Source organism: Pseudopipra pipra, chromosome 7, assembly GCF_036250125.1.
Source record: "Pseudopipra pipra isolate bDixPip1 chromosome 7, bDixPip1.hap1, whole genome shotgun sequence".
NCBI lineage: Eukaryota > Metazoa > Chordata > Aves > Passeriformes > Pipridae > Pseudopipra > Pseudopipra pipra.
This window is the reverse complement of record NC_087555.1, coordinates 29,934,347-29,956,479: the sequence shown is the minus strand read 5'-3', so window position 1 is coordinate 29,956,479 and position 22,133 is coordinate 29,934,347. Positions and strand designations below refer to the sequence as shown.

The 22,133-nt window shown below is 45.2% G+C and overlaps 1 protein-coding gene and 1 pseudogene across 1 annotated transcript; one reads left to right on the top strand and one right to left on the bottom strand.

The window, feature by feature from the left end:
* Positions 1 to 565: 565 nt before the first annotated feature.
* On the top strand, positions 566 to 1,511 carry LOC135417377 (microphthalmia-associated transcription factor-like; annotated as a pseudogene).
* Positions 1,512 to 15,827: 14,316 nt separating this feature from the next.
* UMPS (uridine monophosphate synthetase) lies at positions 15,828 to 22,029 on the bottom strand. Its single transcript, XM_064661440.1, has 6 exons — positions 21,860 to 22,029; positions 21,405 to 21,558; positions 19,216 to 19,884; positions 18,345 to 18,520; positions 17,318 to 17,432; positions 15,828 to 16,515 (listed from the first exon to the last, which is right to left on the bottom strand). Exons 1-6 carry the CDS (start codon positions 22,001 to 22,003, stop codon positions 16,334 to 16,336), a joined length of 1,440 nt encoding a protein of 479 aa, XP_064517510.1. The 5' UTR covers positions 22,004 to 22,029; the 3' UTR covers positions 15,828 to 16,333.
* Positions 22,030 to 22,133: the final 104 nt, after the last annotated feature.

Sequence of the window (22,133 nt, the reverse complement as noted above, 5' to 3'; positions counted from 1 at the left end):
GCATAAATAGGCAGCTGCAAACACCTAGACCAAACTGGCTAGGCAAACACCTAGACCTTGTCCAATTGGCTTAGCAAATTTGGCATCACTGGGTGGGTGAAAGGATTGGTGATTCAGGGGTTGACACTTTTGGTAGCTATAATTTGTTGTGTAGTAATTGCTAGTTGTGCTTTACAATGTATAATGAAAATGATCCACAAGGCTTTCAATCAAGTATGGATTGTTCAAAAACAGAAAGGGGGATTTGTGGAGTATTTACAGGACAATGGACACTTCGTGAACAATCCATACGACCAGCTCTGAGGAGTGGTAGGCCTCACTTGACATAACTTTGGAGGTTATTAAAAGAATAGTTTATGGTTGCAAGTTGTGTGAAACTGTGTGTACGTGACCGATAAAGAGAAAGCTGGAAGGTCCCCTGGAAAGTCCCCAAGGCGGATCGGTAGGAGGGACTTCGGGCGGCGCGGCTGACGTCAGGACGCGTGGACAGGGCATCAGGACCAGTGAACTAAAGGTATAAAGCGCGTGCACGGACTGAGCTATCCAATTGCTTTGTTGTAATCACGTACCCGGAAGGAGCTGACTGTATAAAAGCTAAGCCGTTTAAATAATAAACTGAACATCGTTTGATCATATTGATCATCTGTGCGTTGTTTCTGAACTCCTGCCGCCGCGTGAATCCTTACACTAAAAATGGCAAATGCTTTGCCCGTGTTTGACGATTTAATTAACCTTCATGACAACCAAAGCGTGGATCCTCCAGAACTAAACATCAGCAACTCATGTCCAGCTAATCTTCCTAATGTTAAAAGAGAACTCACAGACTCAGAAGCAAGAGCGTTAGTTAAAGAGAGACAAGAGAAAGACAACCACAACTTTAATGAATGAAGAAGAAGATTTTATATTAATAATCATTTAAAAGAACTGCGCACTTTAATACCCAATGACCCAAATATATGCTGGGATAAAACAACGATCCTAAAAGCCTCAGTTGATTACATCCGTAAACTGCAAAGAGACCTGCAGTGCACAAAAGAGCTAGAAAACAACCTGAAGAAACTAGAACATGCCAACAACCACCTGCTGCTCAGAATACAGAAACTTGAGATGCTAGCTCAAGCATACGGACTGTCCCTTGTTCCATCTACAAACCTTTGCTCCCCTGATATGATCAATGCAGTTATCGAACAGGATCCTGTGCTGGACAACTACACCCAAAACATGATGCCACACCACGCAAACCTGTCCTGCACCACCACCACCTGCAACCTCACTGACATCACCGTCACCTTCAGTGACAACCTCGGGAATGTAACTGAACCAACTGGCACTTACAGTGCTCCTGCGAAAATGAGATCCAGACTAGAAGATATCCTAATGAACGATCAATATTAGAAATACTGTTCAAATCCCAAGCTGTGGGTGACTTGATAATAGAAAAATAAAAGAGATAAAAATATATTTTATCCGATCATACAAATAGAGTCTTATCCATGGAGCCGACGCAAAATGAAAATAGCCCTAACCAAAGGGAAATAGAAGACTCCTTAAACATTTTTAGTTCAATATTACTAGATCACTCTTACTGTAAAAATCCTCTTGAAAAGCCTTCACCAGAAAGCACAGGACTGAAATCAGGAACTCACAAAAGAGACAAAAAAGACAGCAAAAAAACTTCTCGGGTAACTGATGAGCAATTGGCAACTGTAGTGGTTTGAATCTTGTTTTCCCCCAGAGGCTAAGAAAAGTGGTAGACCCCAAGGGGTGGAAACCCCTGGAAGTTTTGAAGTTTTGCCCAATGGGCGCTCCTGCAAAATGTAAACATTCCACAAGCTCACCAGAAGAGACGAGTTGTAGTTTGGGTTGTTGTTGAGGAGAGGTGGCCATGTTGTAGAGCCACGAGGAAGGGGCTCTGAGCCCCTTGGGCCCTCTGGGGCCCCCCCAGCCCCTGGCTGGGGAGTGGTGCAGAGACTTGGAACAGTGTTAAGCTGGACTAAGTGTCTGTAGCTGAACCTGGAGATGTTTCTTCATTGTGAGTGGCAGCAGCCGGCACTGACCAGAGAAACGGTGGCAGAGAGCCAGGACAGATAAGAACTGAACCGGAGAAGCAGAAGAGATGCAACTGAGTAAGGAAGACACCGAGTTGTCTCGGAGAGCCGAGAAGGAGAGTCAGCAGCAGAGCTACAGGGTTCTTGGGGGTAAGAACTGATACCACACCCCCCAAACTCCTTTGAGACCTCCTGGAAGGAGGAAGATGATGGACTCTCACTTGAAAGAGCCTTGAAGTGTGACATGCACTGCAGAAAGGAGCTAGAAAGCTCCGAGAGGAATGCAGAGGGGGTGACCTTGGCTTTTCCCCCCCTCGCACTGCTGCCAAGGTGGCAGCCCGAGGCAGTGGCACAGAGGCCCTGCAAGGAGCTTGAATCTCCTGGAGATACCAGACCGTCACGAAGACCCCCTGTGTCTCGTGATATGACCGTGGTGGAACGACCTTTGTCTGGGGTGAACGTAGCCCACGGAAGACCCCTTTGCCTGCGTCAAGGGGCCAAGGGAGCTTGGATACCTCCTTCGTGAGTGCTGGCAGAAACCCAGCTATCAGCTGCTGCATGCATGTGGAGAGGACAGATGACTGCTGCTGTAGAAGAGACTCCTGCTCTGAGACTGGAAGGGATCTATCCTTCTTTCCCTCCTGGACTTTTATTTGGAGGGGAGAAGAGATCTGATCCATTGTAAATACTTATGTCATGGTAGAGATAGTTGTGATCGTGTGTATAATGTATTGTAGTATTTATTTGTACAGTCATTGTAATATATTCCTTTCCCCCATTCTGAGTCTGGCGTGTTTTTGTCTGGAAAACCCATCTCACATTAGGTTGAGATGTGGGAGGGGGGCTTAGACTAGGGAATTAGATTTTGGGGCTATCTCAAACCATGACAGCAACATAGCTTTGTGAATTTCTAGATGAATTTATAAAGAAATATGGCAGTTTAATACCACTCTGTGAAAAAGATGTCCTGAAGAGATTAAAAGAAGTCTTTAATGAAGCTTTCTCCCATAGAAAACCTTTTATCACCAGAGAAATCATGAAATATCAAGAAAAACATCCCAAACCCTCCACTTACAATTTCCAAATCTCCTGTAATAAGCACATACTGGAGGCTGAGGTGAGCTTAACAGGGCACAAGTGTAAAAAGCACCCCATTGCGATTGGCCCAGAGGCCTCTTGTATCCTTGGCATAGACTACCACAGGAGAGGGTACTTCAAGGACCCAGAGGGGCTTTTGATAAAGCCACTGTGGACACAGAGAAGATCAAGCAGCTATCTACCCTGCCTGGTCTCTCGGAAGATCCCTTTGTTGTGAGATTGCTGCGAGTTGAAGAACAACAGGTGTCAATTGCTACCACGATGGTGCACTGGTGGCAGTATCAGACAAACCAAGACTCGTTGGCTCCCCTCCATGAGCTGATTCATCAGTTGAAGAGCCAAGGAGTCACTGGCAAGACTCACTCACCTTTTAATGAATAGTCCTATATGGCCAGTGCAAAAGTCTGATGGAGGGTGGAGGTTAACAGTGGACTATTGTGGGCGTAATGAGGTGATGCCAGCACTGGGTGCTGCTGTACCAACATGTCAGAGATACAAAACGACCTACAGTGGAAGGCATCCAAGTGGTATGCAACAATTGACATTGCCAACACATTTTTCTCAACTCCTTTGCAGCAGAGTGCAGGCTACAGTTTACTTTCATGTGGAAGGGTGTCCAGTACACATAAAATTGACTGTCCCAGGGGTGGAAGCACAGCTCTACCATTTGTCATGGACTAATATAAACTGTTCGGAAAAAAAGTGATGACCCTGAACATCTACAATACATTGATGACACTGTTGTGTGGAGCAACAAGGCAGAAGTTTGAGATGGCAGAAAGAGTAATTCAGGTTCTTCTGAAAGCTGTTTTTACCATAAAGAAAACCAAAATCAAGGGACCTGCACAGGACATTAAGTTCTTGGGAATAAGATGGCATGAAGGACACCATCAGGTGCCTATGGATGTGATCAACAAGATAGCAACTATGTCCCCATGTTGGGAGGAATGGGTTAAAAGTGGTAGATGGATGAGGTGGACTGTAAATCTCTGTATTTAATATCTATCTTTTTATTGTAACATCTTTTAATATCTGTAATAAACTATTAATTGGTGCCAGAACATCTGCTGCCACCCCCTGACCTATGAGAGAGAGTGAGTAGGTTTAGGAATGTACACTATGAATGCACTGGCCACTGTTATCCAGTTTCCATTAGGGACCAATAGTGTGTAGGGATGACAACAGAATCATAAACATGATGCACCATGCTCCAGTGAGCTTGCAGCTGGAAATAACCCTTGATAAACTGATGTAAACTGCAGGCCAGTGATCCTCTGGCATGGACCGAGTTAAACAGTGCCTATGTCTCTGCTTGTGTGACTCTGCTTGTGTGACTCTGCCTGGGTGTTGCTTCAGTGATCCCCTGGTTAGTGAGGTAATGGAAATAAATTTACTCTTTGCATTCTAGCCGTGGGTTTGTGGTTGTCCTGGCTGCCTGCCTATGCTGACTCACACACTCCACCAGCTAACAAGAAGGACACAAGCTTTCCTAGGCAGCAACAAGTTTTTCAGCATATCAAACAGGAGATAGCTCATGCAGTAGCTCTTAAACCTGTCTGGACAGGACCAGCTGAGCAAAATGTACTTCACAGTGGAGCATAGTCTCACCTGGATTCTCACTCAGAAAATATCAGAAGACCATTTGTGTTTTGGGGCCAGGGTATTTATGTATAGTTAATATCACACAGTTTACACATGTGGGGAATGTGGGAAGAGCTTTAGGAACAGCTCCAACCTCATCACCCACCAGCGCATCCACACTGGGGAACGGCCCTACACGTGTGGGTAATGTGGGAAGAGGTTTCAGACCAGCTCAATTCTCCTCAGGGATGAGCAGATGCACGGAAGCAGAACGGCAACCTTGTCAGGCACCGGCGCATCCACACCAGGGAGAGGCCCTACAAAACACCAACGGACTCACCAGTAAGGGAAGCCCTACCAGTGCCCCGACTGCGGGAAGAGCTTTGGCCACTGCTTCCACCCTGAATGAACCCCCTGATGGTGAGGCAACCCCTGGAGTACAGTGATTGTCAGTCCAACCCTTTTACCAGAAAGGGTCAGTCCCCTTTCCCAGGGGCAGATTCTTCCAACAGAACCGATCCTATGTGGGGGGTGCATGTGGAGATTCCTGCCTTGGCTGGGGACCCCCCAAGGTCACTGCTGGAGGTTGAGAGCAGAGATCTCCCCACGAGCGTTGGTCTGGGGGAGTTCCATCCATCTCCAATTAATAATCATTGCTTTTCTGACAGCTTTCCAGAATTGCTTCAACAATTGCTTTAGTGTAGAGCACTATCCTATCTTGTCCTGTGCTTGTGGTTGTTTTAGTGTTTGTATTGTGCAGTACGGGGAGCGCCGTGTACCTTCTCCAGGGCGGGCGGGCTAGGGGCGGGAGGGTTCAATCTGGGGACGGGCTAGAGGGGCGGCAGTTTGAGGTCTGGCCTCCTGCTCGTGCACGGGCCTTGATAAGCACCCCAGCCTTGGATATGTACGCGACCCAGAACGGTGGGTCGGTTTGTTTGTCAGTTTGTCGTTTGCTAACCTGCTGGTATTGCTCAGGCTCGGCATGTTCCGGTTATGTTTGCTTTGCTCTGTTACGTCCTGTAAGAGTGGGCAGGACAAAGGGCTGCTCCTGAGTATCCCCTTATGTTTGTATATCAATGGGTGATAGTAAAGCAGGAAATGTAAGACTTGCCCAAACCGTTCTAACGGGAACGTAGCCTGTGTACCCCTGTGTGATTGCGAGCTATGCTGGCGTTGGCACATGCCTTCGGTAGGGTCGCCCATGCCAGACAGATCAAAACAGCAAGGTCAGATACAACACATCCGTGGGTAGGATGAGCTCGTTAGCCTTCTGGCAGTCATCCTAGGAGAAGGACAACTCTAATCCCAAACCCGGGCAGATGGAGCTCGTTTAGCCCTGTAAGGCCATCCATCTAAGAGAAGGTCACTCTAATCAAACCTACATCCTGAGGACCTCTCTGCCACCGTCCAAGCTCGCTCGGCCCTGGCAGATGAACCTCAGGATTAAAGGGTGGGTTCAGTTCCGCGCAGACTGCATCTCACCTAAAAAATCCATTGCGCAGGCTTGAAGGCTTTACCCACATCACACAGTTATAGTTAACATCACTGTTTCACGCAGAATCACAAAATTTTCTGAGTTGGAAGAGACCCATGAGGATCATTGAGTCCAACTCCTATGCAAATGCTCCACAGCCTGAGCTAACTTTACTTAAGGTCTTTGAGGATCAGAAGCCCACTACACCTCAACTGAAAAAGAGATACTAGCAGCATATGAAAGAGTTCAAGCCACTTAAGAAGTTGCTGGGACAAAAGCATATCTCCTCTTGGCAGTGCAATTTCCCATGCCACATTGCATGTTCCAAGGATACATCCCCTCTACACATCATGCAGCCAGTACTACATGGAGTAAATGGGTAGTTTTGATCACTCAGCAAGCTTGACCAGGGAAATGCAAGCACCCAGGAATCCTGGAAGAGATTATTGACTGGCCAGAAGGCAGAGATTTTGGAGCATTGCCTGAGGAGGTGACTTGTGCCCAAGAAGCACCACCATACAACAAGTTACCAGAAAATGAAAGAGGCTATGCTATAGTTAGGTCATGTAAAAAGAAAATTAGAGAGACAAAGGCTCAATTTGAACTCAATCTAGCCACTTCTGTTAGGGATAACAAGAAGTGCTTCTACAAATACATCAATAGCAAAAGGAGGGGCAAGGAAAACCTCCATTCTTTGTTGGACATGGGGGGGGACATAGTCACTAAAGATGAGGAAAAGGCTGAGGTACTTAACACCTTCTTTGCCTCAGTTTTCAACAGTAAGACAGGTTGTCCTCAGGACAACTGGCTTCTGGAACTGATAGACAGAGACAGGAAGCTGAATAGCCCCCCTGTAACCGAGGAGGAAACAGTTAGCGACCTGCTGAGCCACTTGGATCCCCACAAGTCTATGGGACCAGATGGGATCCACCCAAGGTTGATGAGGGAGCTGGCGGAAGAGCTCGCCAAGCCTCTCTCCATCATCTACCAACAGTCCTGGCTCACTGGGGAGGTCCCAGATGATTGGAAGTTGGCAAATGTCATGCTGATCCACAAAAAGGGCCAGAAGGAGGACCCAGGAAACTACAGGCCTGTCAGCCTGACCTCAGTGCCTGGCAAGGTTGTGGAGCAGATCATCCTAAGTGCAATCACGCAACACATATGGGACAGACCACTGCCAAGGCAAGAGCTACAAACTCACCATGGTGGAGGCAATGACTGGCTAGCTGGAAACATATCCTGTAAACCAGGCCACTGCTTGAAACACTATCTTAGGCCTTGAGAGGCACATTCTGTGGTGACATGGGACTGCAGAGAGAACTGAATCAGATAATGGGACATAAGATCACTTTTGGAATGATCTTATAAGCTCTTGGCAAAGAAACAGCATCGAGTGGATCTATCAAATCCTTTATCACCTACAAGCCTCGGGGAAGATTGAGAGGTATAGTGGACAGTTGAAAACTATGTTAAGAGCGTTAAGTAATGGGACATGGAGGCACGCACAAGCTTCCACTTTGCTTTTTGCTTTAAATAAACTGCCTTATCCCAACCCAAGGGTTGTTTCCATCTTACTCTGTCCCCTGCCCAGCTGGGAAGGGAAGTGATAGAGCTTCTGGGTGGGCACCTGGCATCCAGCCAAGGTCAACCCACCACAGGGAGGCTTAGGTTGGATATTAGAAAAAGGTTCTTCACACAGAGTGTGAACAGGCTCCCCATGGAAGTGGTCACAGCACCAAGCCTGACAGAGTTCAAGAAGCATTTAGGTCATCCACACCACACATGGTGTGACTCTTGGGGAGGGTCCTGGGCTAAGAGTTGGACCTGATGATACTTTTGGGTCCCTTCCAACTCAGCATATTCTGTGATTCTGTGATTCTGTGAAGTGAAAGCCATCCTATTAGCCCTAGAGCTTGCTGAACAAGTAAACTGGCCAGTGTGTTACCTCTATACTGACTCCTGGATGGTGGCTAATGCTCTGTGGGGGTGGCTACAGCAGTAGAAAAGGACCAGTTGTGAGCACAGGCACAAAGCCATCTGGGCTGCTGCACTGTGGCAGGATATTGGTGACTGGGTACAAAAACATGGTTATGAAGGTGTGCAATGCTCTCATGCCCAAAAGCCGCATCTCTGAAGGACACCAAAACAATAAACAGGTAGACAAGGCTGCCAAGTAGCTCAGGTGGACCTATACTGGGAGTGTAAGGGTAAGCTATTTGTAGCTTGATGGGCCCAAGAAGCATTGGGATATCTAGGGAAAGTTGCAACCTACAGATGAGCTCATGATCGAGAAGTGGACCTGACCATGGAGGCGAACATACAGGTCACTCATGAGTGTGAAACAAGTGCTGCAATCAAGTGAGCCATGTGAGTACAATCTCCCTGGAATAAAGGATCGTGATTGGGTTTTTGATATGGCAAAGCCTGGCAAAATGACTATTTTGGACTACGAATGCACTAAGGCAAGCACTCTCCATGGTGAAAGCAACTACTGGTTGGCTAGAAACTTATCCTGTAAGCCATGCCACTGCCAGAAACACTGTCTTAGGCCTGGAGAGGCACATTATGTAGTGACATGGTACCCCAGAAAGAATTGAATCAGACAATAAGACTAATTCCTAAAATAACTTCATAAACTCCTAGGCAAAGAAACACGGCATTGAGTGGGTGTGTCACATCCCCTATACCCACAAGCCTCTGGAAGGACTGAGATATATAATGGACCATTAAAGATTATGTTGACAGGTTTGGGCAAGGGGGAATGGGAACACTGGAATACAAGTTTAACAGAAGCCCATTGGCTGGTTAACACCAGAGGATATAACAAGTGTCCTGGTCCTGCTCACACAAACCCACTACACACTGTGGCAGGAGATAAGGTCCCTGTGGTGCACATTGGGAAGTGGCTGGGGAAGGCAGTGTGGATTGCTGCTCCCATGGGAAAAGGCAAATCCATTAATGGGATTGTATTTGCTCAAGGATCTGGGTGTACTTGGTGGGTAATGTGTGAGGATATCCAGTGTGTGCTTTGAGGATATTTAACCTTGGAGGAAAAATAATCTGTGGTGTGAGAAGTATGTTGTAGGAAGTAATGTAGCAGAAATTACCTGAACCAAGGAAGAGTGAGTTTCACAAAGAACCAGACGAGTGCAGTGATGATCCAAACCATGTGGTGCTGGTGCTCAATAATCGAACATATTAATTCTTCTGTCCTGAACACCCATCTTGACAGCGGGGGCCCAAGTCATAGCCTGTTTGTGAACATCTGAAGGAGTGGAGGAAGCCCATGGCCCGTGACAGTAACCTGTTAAAGGACAGAGAACATACAAATCTGTATGTTGGTTATAAAGAGGGTTTAACTATGTAGATTAAGTTTTAAGCATTGGTAAGGAGGGATTTCAGTAATGAGAATTAAATACAATTGAATCACATACTGTCTGTGGTTTTGGGCCCCACAATTTAATAAGGATGTTCAAGTCTCTGCATGCTTCCAGAAGGCTCTGGGTTTATCCAGTTTGGAGAAAAGGAGGCTGAGGCAAGACCTCACAGCTTCCTGAGGGGAGATGGCTCCTTCCCTGCCCGGAGGCTGCTGGTGCCACCCCCATTGAGTCTGTCCCACAGTCTGTGCAAGACGAACATGGGCATCTCCTCTAACCAGCCTGCTGTGAATCTTGTTCCTTGCAGGTGATCCTGTAAGTGTCTACATTCCAGATCATGGTCCTGTTTGTAGGGGATCACTTTGCATCAGGTTGATTAATTTCAGCATTTCAAGCATTTTGTCCCTTATTCTTTTTACTCTGAGCTCCCTTTAACCTCTGGATAACCCTGACCTGACCTTCCCTTTTACAGACTATCACTTTGGGAGTGCTTCTCTGTCCTTGTTGCCTCCCCATAAGGACTGTCAATTTTGTAGCCCTTGGGCCGCTATGGCATTCCAGTGCCAGGTTTCATGCCATAACATTAAGGCCAGTTTTTTTGGCAACTCTAGATGCAGCATTTTGCAAGAATTTTCCCTGCTGCTGTTGCTGGCACAGCCATCATGTCCCAGGGGCTTGCTCCTGTCCCTTAAGGACATCCTGAGCAACCAGTCTCATCGTCCAGCCAGAAAATCCATCAAGAGTATTAGAGGGAGGAGAAGAAGCTCAGCAGTCCCCCCATTTTTGCAACAGCATTTATTATCAATAACAACAGGGAGAAGGTATTCACTCTGGCCCCTGCATCAGTGTTTAGGAGAAATATTCTTCCTGCCAGGAATATCTGTCCAGCCTCAGCCTGTGAAGAATCACAGTTCTAGCCCCCAGTGGGTAGCACTGCACCACCCACCCCACCCAGTCCTCATGGGGCTTTTGCTGTCCTGCAGGGACAGCTGCCTTAGCCTTAGCATCACTAAAATCCGTAGAGGTCATCGTGACCCCTCAGGTGGTGGGCGAGCACCTTCCTTTCCAGCATGAGCCTGGAGTAGTACCAGGGAATTTTTAATGTGAGGGTACAAGGAGGCTGCATTATCCGGACAAAGCTCGGGTAACGAAGCGGGGGAGGAAGACCCGCTGCCAGAATCAAAGCCTCCTCCTTGTTTTCTGTTTTCAGTATTTGTATCTTTTCAATGATCTTGTTCTGAGCCCAGCCATGTAGGCTCTTGCTCTAGCTGTTGTGCAGCCAGAGGTCTGAGGTTAGTTTCTCACTGAATAATTGGTTTGCAACAAAACAATAGGATTCAAAGGCAACTGCTCGCACTTCTGCATCCTTAGCTGGCTGCAAAGGTCCCAGTTCCTGCCTAGCACTGCTAAAGAAAGCACCCACAGCCTCTGATGCCTCTGTGAGAAGCTTGATGAAGGACCCCTTGCTGTTCTCTGCTTTGCATTTGAGTGTCCTGCCACCTCCAAAACTCAGCTCACAGCCTTTCCCAAGTCAACCAATTCTCAGACACACTATCCCTGTTCCACATAGAAGTTTTCCACAAATCTCTTGCTATTTTTACTGCTCTTCTACTGCCTTTTCCCAAGCATCCATGACCCATGTATCACAGAGCCCCACTTCTGACACGAATTAATGCCACAGCCCAGAAGGGCTACATGGCCTGTGAGTATGCAAAGATTGCAACCGTTTGTAGGTTTGACTGACTCTGTCATGCACAGAGACATGGAGGATTTATTACCTATGTTCTCTTGTTCATTAGTTTACTACTATCAAGGTAATTATAGTCACACTTGGCAAAACAAGTATATCTACTCTACAAGTTACTACAAATTACTACCAGAAAGCAGACATATATATTTCCACAGCAGCTGCAATCAATACTAGCATCGAGTCTATATTTCAATATTACAAATTACTGCAGAATTACTACTAGTAAAGCAGGAAATGCACCTATCAGTAATTACTAACACACAGACCTTTATATAAAGATATATATTCAAAAATGTTACCTGTACCAAGTGCTCATCAAACCAATCCCAGCAGTGAGGGCAATCAAACCCCTTCCAGAAGTGGGTCCAGCCGACAGTGGATGAGGTCTCACGGGGACGACGATCCTCATTGTGGAGCCTGGTGTCCCTGGAGTCAGCCTGGTGTCCCTGGTGAGGGTCTGCTGTGCCGAAGAAATCTCATGGACAAAAAGGGTTTCTGTGCAGCAAAGAGGCTCCATTTCGGGTAAAAAATAAGTCCTTTTTATACCATGGAGACATAAAGGGGTGTAGGAGCACCACCACCTGGCACAGCCAACAGATGCTGCCAATTTCTATTTTTCACCTGGCATAGCCAATAACTGGTGATGTTTTCTATTCTCTCAGACCAGTTTTTGTTTTATCAGGCTGTTTTTCTGTTCTGTGAGTTAGAACAGCCAATTGCAGTTACCAACTCTTCTTTTCTCAGAATGTTTTCCTCCTTTTCCAGAGTTGTTTTTTGCCTTCCCAGATAATAAGTTGCTGTACTGTTTTTGCACTTATCAATGGTATCTCTGGATATCTTTGGTTTCTCAGTACCTAGCTGCACTTCGAAAGTGCCAGCTGCACTTAAGGATGCTTCTGGTTCCCAGGCCTGTTTCCCAGGGTGGCAGGCATATTCTCTGTCAGTATTTGAGCAGAGATCTTCTTTGGTTCAATATTTTCCCCCTTATAACCAGGTCACCTTTATGGCTGTTTCCATCATCAGCCTAAAATGATACCCCTTAGCAAAGCAGAAATGATCACTTGCAGGGAACACTGCAGAATTTCCCTGTCTGAATAGTCCTGTTTGTCAAAGTATCTTTTGCATAGCTACTATTAGTTGTTCAGGAGTGGATCAAAAGTGACTGTACTGTTTAGCTTCTCCTCCTGCAATACCTATTTGGGCTAAACACAGCCTGTGACATCATGCCATCATGTTTCTGTTCCTGAGTCCATGTGCAGTTACAGCCTTGTTCAGGCTTCCTCCTGAACATGTTCTCCATGCTGGCCACAGCCTCCACCACAGCCCTGCACTTTCACAGCCTGACTGTGGCTGGCACCAGCTAATGGGAAAATGTTCAGAGAAGCACATGGGCCATGCAGAAACAGAACCAGGACTGAGGACAAAGTCAGCCCAGACACACAGGCAAGGTGTCCTCTCCCAGCCTGCAAATGCCTGCCAAAGGAGTTAGAAGAAAACCTGAAGCTGGAGAAGGCACCAGGCTGAATTTTAATTTCCTACAGCATTTGAACTTGGAAGCTGTACTTGTCACAGTGGTACAGGCCGACCAAGAACCACCAATGTGATCACAAACAAACAAACAAACCATCCAGCCCGTCTAGCCCGCAGCTCAGTTACAAGCTTTCCAAAACAGACCATTCCCTGAGACAGTGACCTCCAAAAGTCAGATCTGGAAACAAACTTCCTCTGGGTCTTTCACATTCCTTTGGTGCTATTCCCTAAATGCCATGTTTGTGTCTCTTACTAAAAAAATCCACAGCAACAGGCTTTCCACATAGGAAGTGATTCAGTTATTTTTCTGGGATTAAGTCTCAAATAAATTTTCGTAGACAAGGCTGTGGAAACTAAAATGTGACCTGTCAGTTATTGGTTAATAAAGCAATGTTGATACTGTGACATACAAATCATAAAAAACTTGGCTGGTTTTAGTTCAGCACTGGGTTTATCAAGATTTCACAGGAATTTTAAGTCCAAGTAAAGCACTGTTCTTACGCAGTTATACTGATTAAAGTGCCCAGTCTGGGTTCTCTTGACACAACACTCCTTATGCTATTCACAGATACCCACAACCTCAGAGAGACAGAGTGAACTTTATGTACAAATATCAAAAGCTACGTAACAATTCCTTAGTGGTTCCAGCTTGTGTTGGTCCCTCAAACAGACCTCAGAAACTGCTGCTCAGAAATTGCAGAAAGACAGCCTGCTTTCTGCTGCAAGCACTGGCAATGCTTGGTTACAGTCTTATTTCACTATGAAAAGTGTAATATCCTTTAATTATTCTGTTATAAACTATATTCCAGAGTGGATTAAGGATCACAATTTCATATAAATACTTACTTGCCAGATAATATTAAACACAGCAACTTACATATAGCCTTATGCCTCTACCACAGACTCAGTCAGATCACAGAACTGCGAGACTTTCAGATTCATATATTATGATGCAAATGAGTTTTGTAAATTGTGACCTAGTTCCCATGTTAGGAACGGTTGGGACCAACAGCAAGAACTATGCAGTGAATGTGAGCAGCAGGGGCAAGCAAGGAAATTAACATTTGTTCTTAATTTGAAATGGATTTTTAATCACTTTCAGGTGCCTCAAAGGAAGTGCACACACTTGTTTACTATAATCATTCTGACAGGAGAATGCATATAGGAGGTAGCAGGTTTTTGTTTTACTAATTGAAATGTTTGCGGCATTGGTGTCAAATGAAGTGCCAGAATACAGTTCTCTCTGGAGTGCACAAAGAAGGACTGTGAAATGAAGCTTCCCAATTGATCCGTTCCTCAGAACTTGTTTTGTAAAGCAAGAAGTTGTGCATATCCTCTAGAAGTGACTGGATATTAGATCACCTCCATCTTTCCAAATCCAGTTGCTATTTTTTCAGCTAGAGGCCTGATAAACCAGCTCTCCAAAGAGCCTGTTCAGGGATTTAGCTGTGTGGATATCAGCCACACACTCAAACACAATTCAGCAGAGTTAGTGGAAAATACTGAACTCATGAAATTCTGCTTTGGCTGTAACAGCAAGCCTACAACAACACACAGTGCTGAGCTTCAGCCTGAGGCAGCTCTTGGATAAACTACTGTTTTAAATGAGTTTTAGACTACTGTTTTATCTTTTCATATGATATTTAAATGCATATTAAATGTTTGAAAAACAGCAAGGGTATGACTTGTTGAAAACCAGATGTTTTTTCATCTTAAGGATATCTAGAGGTGGTATCATCGTTGGAAACTATTATCTATAAAAGAGCCAGGAGGACCTCAATGCTCCTGAAAAACAGAGTCTCAGCTCCCTCTGGTGGAAAAAGTAATTTTCTGCAAAATAGTTTACGTGAGAAAGTTTTGTTTCTGCTACAGGCCTCAAGGCCATGATAATGAGAAAGCAAACAAATCCCAAATCCTCTGTTCACTTTGGAGGACTGGAATTTCTTAGGAGCAGATGTGAAATATCCTGACTGACTGACTGTTGCAGGGCATCTGAACAATATACAACACAATCATCACGTTCCATCTTCCCCAGGGTGGAGTTCTCCCGACATAAATTATGATACATGACTACTGAAGAATTGGTAGCCCCAAGGAAAATAAAACACACACACATACACAAAGTTCTAACATTTTCTCCACAATAACCATCATAAGCCACACAAGCAGCCCTGTCATGAAGGGGAGTTGGGCACTTCCAGAGCACATGGAGTGTCAAAGGGTAAAGTCATCCCACCCAATACACCCAGGCAGCACGAAATCGTTCAGTTGTGTGTTTCTAAACTGGCTGCCAACAGGGAGCAGTGTCACTAATACAAGAGGCATAAGGCAGAGCCCTCAGATCCAAGCCGGTCTCCCCCAGTCTTAGACACTGTATAGATTAATCCAATCAAAAAAACCCCTCCACTCTCCTATTTTGAAAGACTTGGTGGAAAGTTCAGCAGTAATGCCAAAAACTCTCTTCTCACTAGTTGACCCTAGTCTGCACATAAGTGTATTAACAAAAGAACTCAGCTTTCTCTGTGTGCTTTGGAAGAGCAACAGTCTAGAACTGCATCACCATTTGTCTTGGACTTCTTGAGAGGGATGAAAATTTTATCAATCTGCACCACGTACACGCTAGATATACATAAGGTTACTTTCTAATCAAAACCAATTGTACAAGATATTTCTGCTTCTCCTTATTCACCGCAAAGAGTGGAAAGTAAATCCTGGAAGTATTCCACCTATTGTCACAAAAAGGTCAACAAAGTACATTTTTGTTTCTCATTAGATGAATCAACAGCTCCACTGTAATTAAGCACACAACAACTAACTGCTCTGACAAATTCTTTGCAGCTCCTGTAAACAGAATCATGATAATTCCTGTAGTCACAAACATACCAGATTGATTTTTTATGATACTGGGGTTCTGAAAAGAGTACTTCATATTGCCACAGAAGGAAGAGTGCATAGGAAAGTGATAGGAAAACAGTAGCAAAAAAGGTATTTATTAAACAACATGTAACTCAATTTCACAGTACAGCATTAAAACCTATACTTGTTCCTTGGAAACAGCAGAGCTGAATAAACCTGTGAAAATGAGGCAGCAGGTCAGGTGTGAGGGTGAAGTTTATGAAGAACAGCAAAATACTGTTTCCACAGCCAGAAGGAATTTGAGGGTGGAGAAAAGAAACAAAGGCAACAACAGCCAACTAAATACCCTTGGAGTGCTCTGTGCAACATTTTTCAAACAAGAAAGCCTATTAAGGCTAAAAGCTGGTCATGAAGTTTTGGGTTCTTAAACTCAAATATTAAAAAACAACCATGGCAAGTACAACTTGATCTGTGTGTGTACAATTAAAACAACTTAGTAACAGATTTTTCTCCAAAAGGGCAGTTTTTTACAGGCTGAAGTGTCGATGTTTTAGCTGGAACTCTCACGGTGGCTGCAGCTCCATCAGCTTTGCTTATGGACTAGGACAGTGTCCAGCTTTCAATCTTCTGCACAAACACCAAGCCTGCTCAAGTAGCTCTCCCAAGCTGCCATCCTGTACTTCTCTGCTTCCTGAAGGCGGTCTGGAACTGACAAGATGCCACGTCCCACAATAATGATATCTGAACCTTTTTCACTAATAACTTCCTTGGGGCTCAGGTACTTCTGTCCGAGGTTATCACCTGAAACAGAGACACCATTTTTTTTTAGTTTGTACAAAACCATATCTATTACAAATCCTCAAAGACATGTTGGAACAGAGAACAGGTATGCTGGTCCAACTCTAATCCTAACAATCCACAAACATAACTAGAAACTCTGTCACCACCCAACAAATACTATTACACAGATCAAATTTGACAGCCAGCACCCTCCTTTTTCATGATTTACCAATCAGAATAGATGGAGCAGTTACACAAAGAAGCACAGATCAGGATTACTGAAATAAGCCTCAGCCTTCTTAAAACAGGCAAACTCCCCAAACATTAATGTAAAACCTTGTGACTTCACTTTAGGTTTCACAAGAATTAGGTACTGCAGAGAAACATATCTCCCCTATCTGCTTCAGTGATAACTTGTTTAGTCAGTAGAAGACTTTCAATTAATTGATACTGTGCATCTGTGTCAGTTACAAGTCTTACAGCTGAACTTCTGTATTTGTTGTACTTTTTTTTCTACTACTCAGTAGTTTAACATCTAATCTAACATCTATCTGAAGACATTTCACGTGTTTCCAGGACTGTGCTTTATGGTATGCACGGACCTCAAAACAAGAAAAAAGGCTATGTAGCCTGCTGGTTGCCTTTCAGAGCTCCCAGGAAAGGGATCAGCATACCCAGAAATATGGAAGACAGCCCTTAGTGGCAAACAGACTGCTCCCACAGAGAATCAGCAACTAAATTCTCTTCAGAAGCCACTTTTTCACTGAAGGCCAGATCACTCCTGTACTTGCAAACAGACCATAAATATTCAAGAAAAAGTTACCTCCAGTTTGCAGCTGCACCCCTGGGGTTAAGTGAAGAAATTCTGGTTTATTACTAACTCTAGATCCGGATATGAATCCAAAAACGAAATCTGAGTTGTCTTCAGCCATCTGTACCTGAAGATCAGTGAAGAGTTACAAGCGATATACCTAAAATTCAGCTGGACTAGCAATCTGTTTCTCATCCACCCTTTGACACACTAAGCTGTGCAAGGCAGGGGTTTGAAACACCTTTTCTTGCATTACCAGTGTAAAGTCACCCAGAGCTGACTCACCTGTGGGAACAAGCTGAGTCACTCTGCACCTGCATTTAGTTAATCGGAATCAAACGGGAGGATCGACCTTGGCTAAGTGCTTTGAGAGACAGAATGTTATGTCTCAAAGTGGAAAACCACTTTAACCAGCCTGCCTGATAAGCACGTGTTTTTCTGCCGTGGCTGAAAAAATCCACCACATGATGCGAGTGTGAATGTGTGGGATCATGGCACTGGTTTGGGACGATCCTGGGCATTTCGGTTAACTAAAACAACAAATGCTGTTTATGAGAGAATATGAATAAAAAGGGGAACACCAAAAAGGGTTGGTGGACAAGTGCTGAAATTGAACTCTGTGTGTGCCATTTTCTCCTTCAGTGCCCATACTCCCCCCTCTGTCAGGAAAGGGAATGTTATGTTTCTTTCTATGTTATAAATACTACAGTGAATGAATTTAAACTAATTAGAAATTATGCTTAATTAGAACATTGCTTAAAAAACAAAAAAAAAAAGAAAAACAAAAAAGAGCGGGGCTGCTAATAGCAAACTTGGCATGTTTACTACAATTCCAAGTGTGAACTCTGACCACCTCTCATCACTAGCTTACAGCTGCAACCTTTAACCACCACACTGTCAGATTCCTGAATCTCCAAGGAAAAAACACCTATAATAGTTAGAGCTGGAGGGACTTTTGGAAGCGCAAATATTAGAAGCACATAAAACCTCCGTGTCACACTTTACAAGTTTTTAACCTGAAGCAAGTCTGCCTACTTACTGCAGCTTTTGTGTATTCACCCGTTGCAAGTGACCCTTGGGAACTCATCTCAGCAATCAGGAGACAGCCACGCTGGAGAGGAAGACCTACTTCCTTCAGACCCTTCACAACTCCAGAGCCTGGAACCACATGGGCATTAATGATGTCTGCCCAGGATGCGATTTTGAATACACCACCTGGGAACAGGGAGAGGAAGACATGGACAAAGAGTCACCAGAAATCTGTTAAACAGGAAACACAAGTTAAACAAAACCAGCTGCACCCTAAATCACTCACATTTTAAAAGACAGTTTTACTACTGAAGCTTGACAGTTGCAAGTTCAGTCTCATCAGACAGTTCTGATAGCTGATAACCACAAAGTGTAACCTCTCAGTTTACTTGTCACAAACACTTGCTAATATCTCACCTTTAGTATTCACTGAGACATTTATGGTAGCCTAGAAAGCCACTGTCACAGGTGCTATCTTCCCAGACAGTATGCAGATCATATGGGACATAAGGATCAGCAAAAGAGAAAAGCAGTTCTACAGTTGCAGATCCAATGTCAAATGAAAGCTGTAACAAGCACACAATAATAGCAGGCTGCCTTAAGAAGCCAGGCTGCAGTTTCTCACAGGAGACAACTGCTCAGGAGTACTTACTGAGCAAAACTACAGATTCATAAAAAGGTTTAGGTTGGAAGGGACCTCAGGAAGTCACACCCTCTCAGCAGGGTTAACTTCAAAGCTAGATCAGGTTGCTCAGGCCTTTGACCCCTTGAGTCTTTTCCAAAGCTGGAGATTCCACACTCTCTCCTGGCAACCTGTGCCAGCACTGCAGTTACACACACCAGCAGCAAAGTAACAGTAAATCAAGGTTGATGTTAATCACCTTCATATTGATGTTTCACTGTGTTTCCAATGTCTGCAAATTTCCTGTCTTCAAAAATCAAAAATTCGTGTTGGTCTGCAAGGGTCCTTAACTCCTTTACTACCTCTGGGGTGAAATCATTCAAGATGTCTATATGAGTCTTCAGGATACAAATGCTGGGGCCCAGGATGGCAGCTAAGTGCAGCAGCTCTTTGGAGCTAGTGACATCAGCAGAAAGGCACAGGTTTGTTTGCTTCTTTTCCATGAGCATGAGAAGCCTGGCTGCAGTAGGATGCACCCCTGGCAGCTGGGCACGAGCACTGAAGCTCAGCTCCTTACAGAGTCTCTTCACAGGAGCAGGACCATTCTGAGCCACTGACTCAAACATATTTCCCTGAATGAATTCCTTCACCTTTTCAACCATCTCAGCAGCCACTTCTCCCTGCTGCTGGAGAATCTCCAACACCCCGGACAAGGTACACACAGAGTGCAGGCGAATTCCATGTTCCTCTAACCTAGCCTTCCCACCCTGCTCCCTGTCCAACAGCACTATGGCATCTGTGACTCTTAATCCTTCTTTCCGAAGAACTTCTGCAGTTTCCAGTACACTGGATCCACTTGTTACCACATCTTCAATGATCAGGCATGTCTCTCCCGGATTAATGGTGCCTTCTACCATCTTCTTAGTACCTTAAAAATAAAAAGCAAACATTCCATCAAGAAAGTTTAAAAGACCCAAAAAACCTTAAAAGTATCAAAACTTTAACTTGCTCTGCTAAAATAAAGATCATATTTGTTCCACATACAAGCATACACTACAGCATATCCTGAATTCCAATGGAACTGGACTTCAAGAGATTAGGAATTTCACGTTCACTGTCAGTATGGAGAGGCAAATTGTTTATTAGAATGTGATACCAGTTATCACAATTCTTACCACAGCTCAGTTGCTTATCTGTAACTTAATTAATAAGGATTGTTACTTTTCCAAGCTCATGAAATACTACTTTATGTTTCCAGAAGTTACGTTCTATTAACAAAACTGACACAGTGTTAACAGCACAGATTCAAATGTTTGAATGACTTCAGAAGTTTATTATTGTCATGAATTGAAAACTCAGAATTACAGAACTATTTTCTCGTTATTTAAAACATGTTTAAAGCAGCCGAGTAATTGGCACTCCTTAGCATGTTTCCTATTTTCCACAGACAGCATTCTGTGCTCAATATGCCTGTTTAAACAATGAGAAGAAGTAAAGCCCCAAATGCCTTTGTCTTAACTAACAACAGCCACACATCCATGAAAGGCCTCCTGGAGGGAAACAAAAAAGGATGCCTGGCTTTCCCAGGAAGCACAGAGCAGCAGGAGAACATTATGCAGTGCATTGCTAGAGAACGAGCACATGTACAGCATCCGTATGACACCAGAAACTTTGTGTCAGACAATTAACTGCTGTCACAACTGGCTTGTGCTTCACAAGAAGGAAAAGCAAACGTTTCCATGCCTGGCCCACTGCCTGACACAGGAGTAGCATTTAGTCTTGACAAGCGTACTTTCTAATTACACGCTGTTGGAACAGGACAGCTCTTATCACACGTAGAAATCCAGTTATATGGCAGGTTAATGCTTCAGTCCTCTCTTCCTTTATCAAAATCAGATAAATGGTTCATTGGGTAAAGAAGGGACTGCTGCTAACCCAGCCTACTGATTACAGGACCACAGGAAAATTAAAGAAAAAGGGGTTTGAGAAATAAATGAAGAAGGGACTAGAAAGGTTCTTCTTGGAGTCAATATGCAAAAAGTTCTGCTCAGCATGTTAGAGAACGTGAGTTATAAATCCTCGTTTCTGGAAGAGGCCACTGACCCAGAACCACAGTAATGGGCTAAGAGAAAAAAAAAGACACTGCTAAAGAATAGAAACAAACAAACAAAAGAAACCCCTTACAAACAAACCCAAAGAAACAAAAAACACCCTTCAAGACTCTCCTAACCTACTACAGCAGGATTCAAGCTGCAGCCTAGTGGGCAACAGCTGGGAGATCCTGATCAGGTTGGGATCCTGTGGGAAGTATGCTTTAGGGTGAAAAGGAGCTGCTTTTTAAATAACCTTAAACTGAAATGCTGTACATCACAAAAGAATCACCAATATATAAGGTAATTCCCAAACAAGACAGCAAGTTGACAAAAAGACTTGATTTGATGGTTTTACCATAGTCTTTTGCTTCCTTCCTCCGTATGAGCATCGGGACCTGATTTTCTGAGCAGATAATTGTGGCCAGCGGCAGCGCCGTGTATGGAACACCACACACGCAGTCATACACCAGACCCGCATCTTTGGCTGCTTGGAAGAGGAGATCCGCAACCTGAAAAAGGAAAACCAAACGCTTTTTAAAATCGGACGGGCGCGAAAGTGACTAAACTAATGCATTACCGCGGGAAGCAATGAAAACCTCGCTCCTTTACATGTTCTCACCGCGATCCGACAGCCCGGCCCCGGGAAGGGCTCCCTGGAGAGCAGTGCTCCCGGGTCCCCTCTCCCCCCTGAGCTGTAGGAGACCCGTCACCCCGCACGGGACAGACACCCCCGGCCCCTCGGGGACAGACACCCCCGGCCCCTCGGGGACAGACACGCGGCCCCTCGGGGACAGACACCCGGCCCCGCACCTGCCGGAGGAGGCGCGGGTGGGACACGAGGCCGCGCAGGTCGATGTACACGGGGGAGGCGCGGCCGCTCTTGAGCACGAAGTGCCCGAAGCGCAGCGCGCCCGCCCCGCTCAGCGAGGCCGCCACGATGCCCGCGGCCGCCATCGCCGGGCCCGGCGCAGGGAAGTGATGCAGAGCGGGAGGAGCGCGGGGCGGCCACACCCCCGACTCCGGCGGGGCCGGGCATCCCCGCGTGTGTCCGCGCCGTGGGGACCAGCCCCGCACAGAGCCCGGG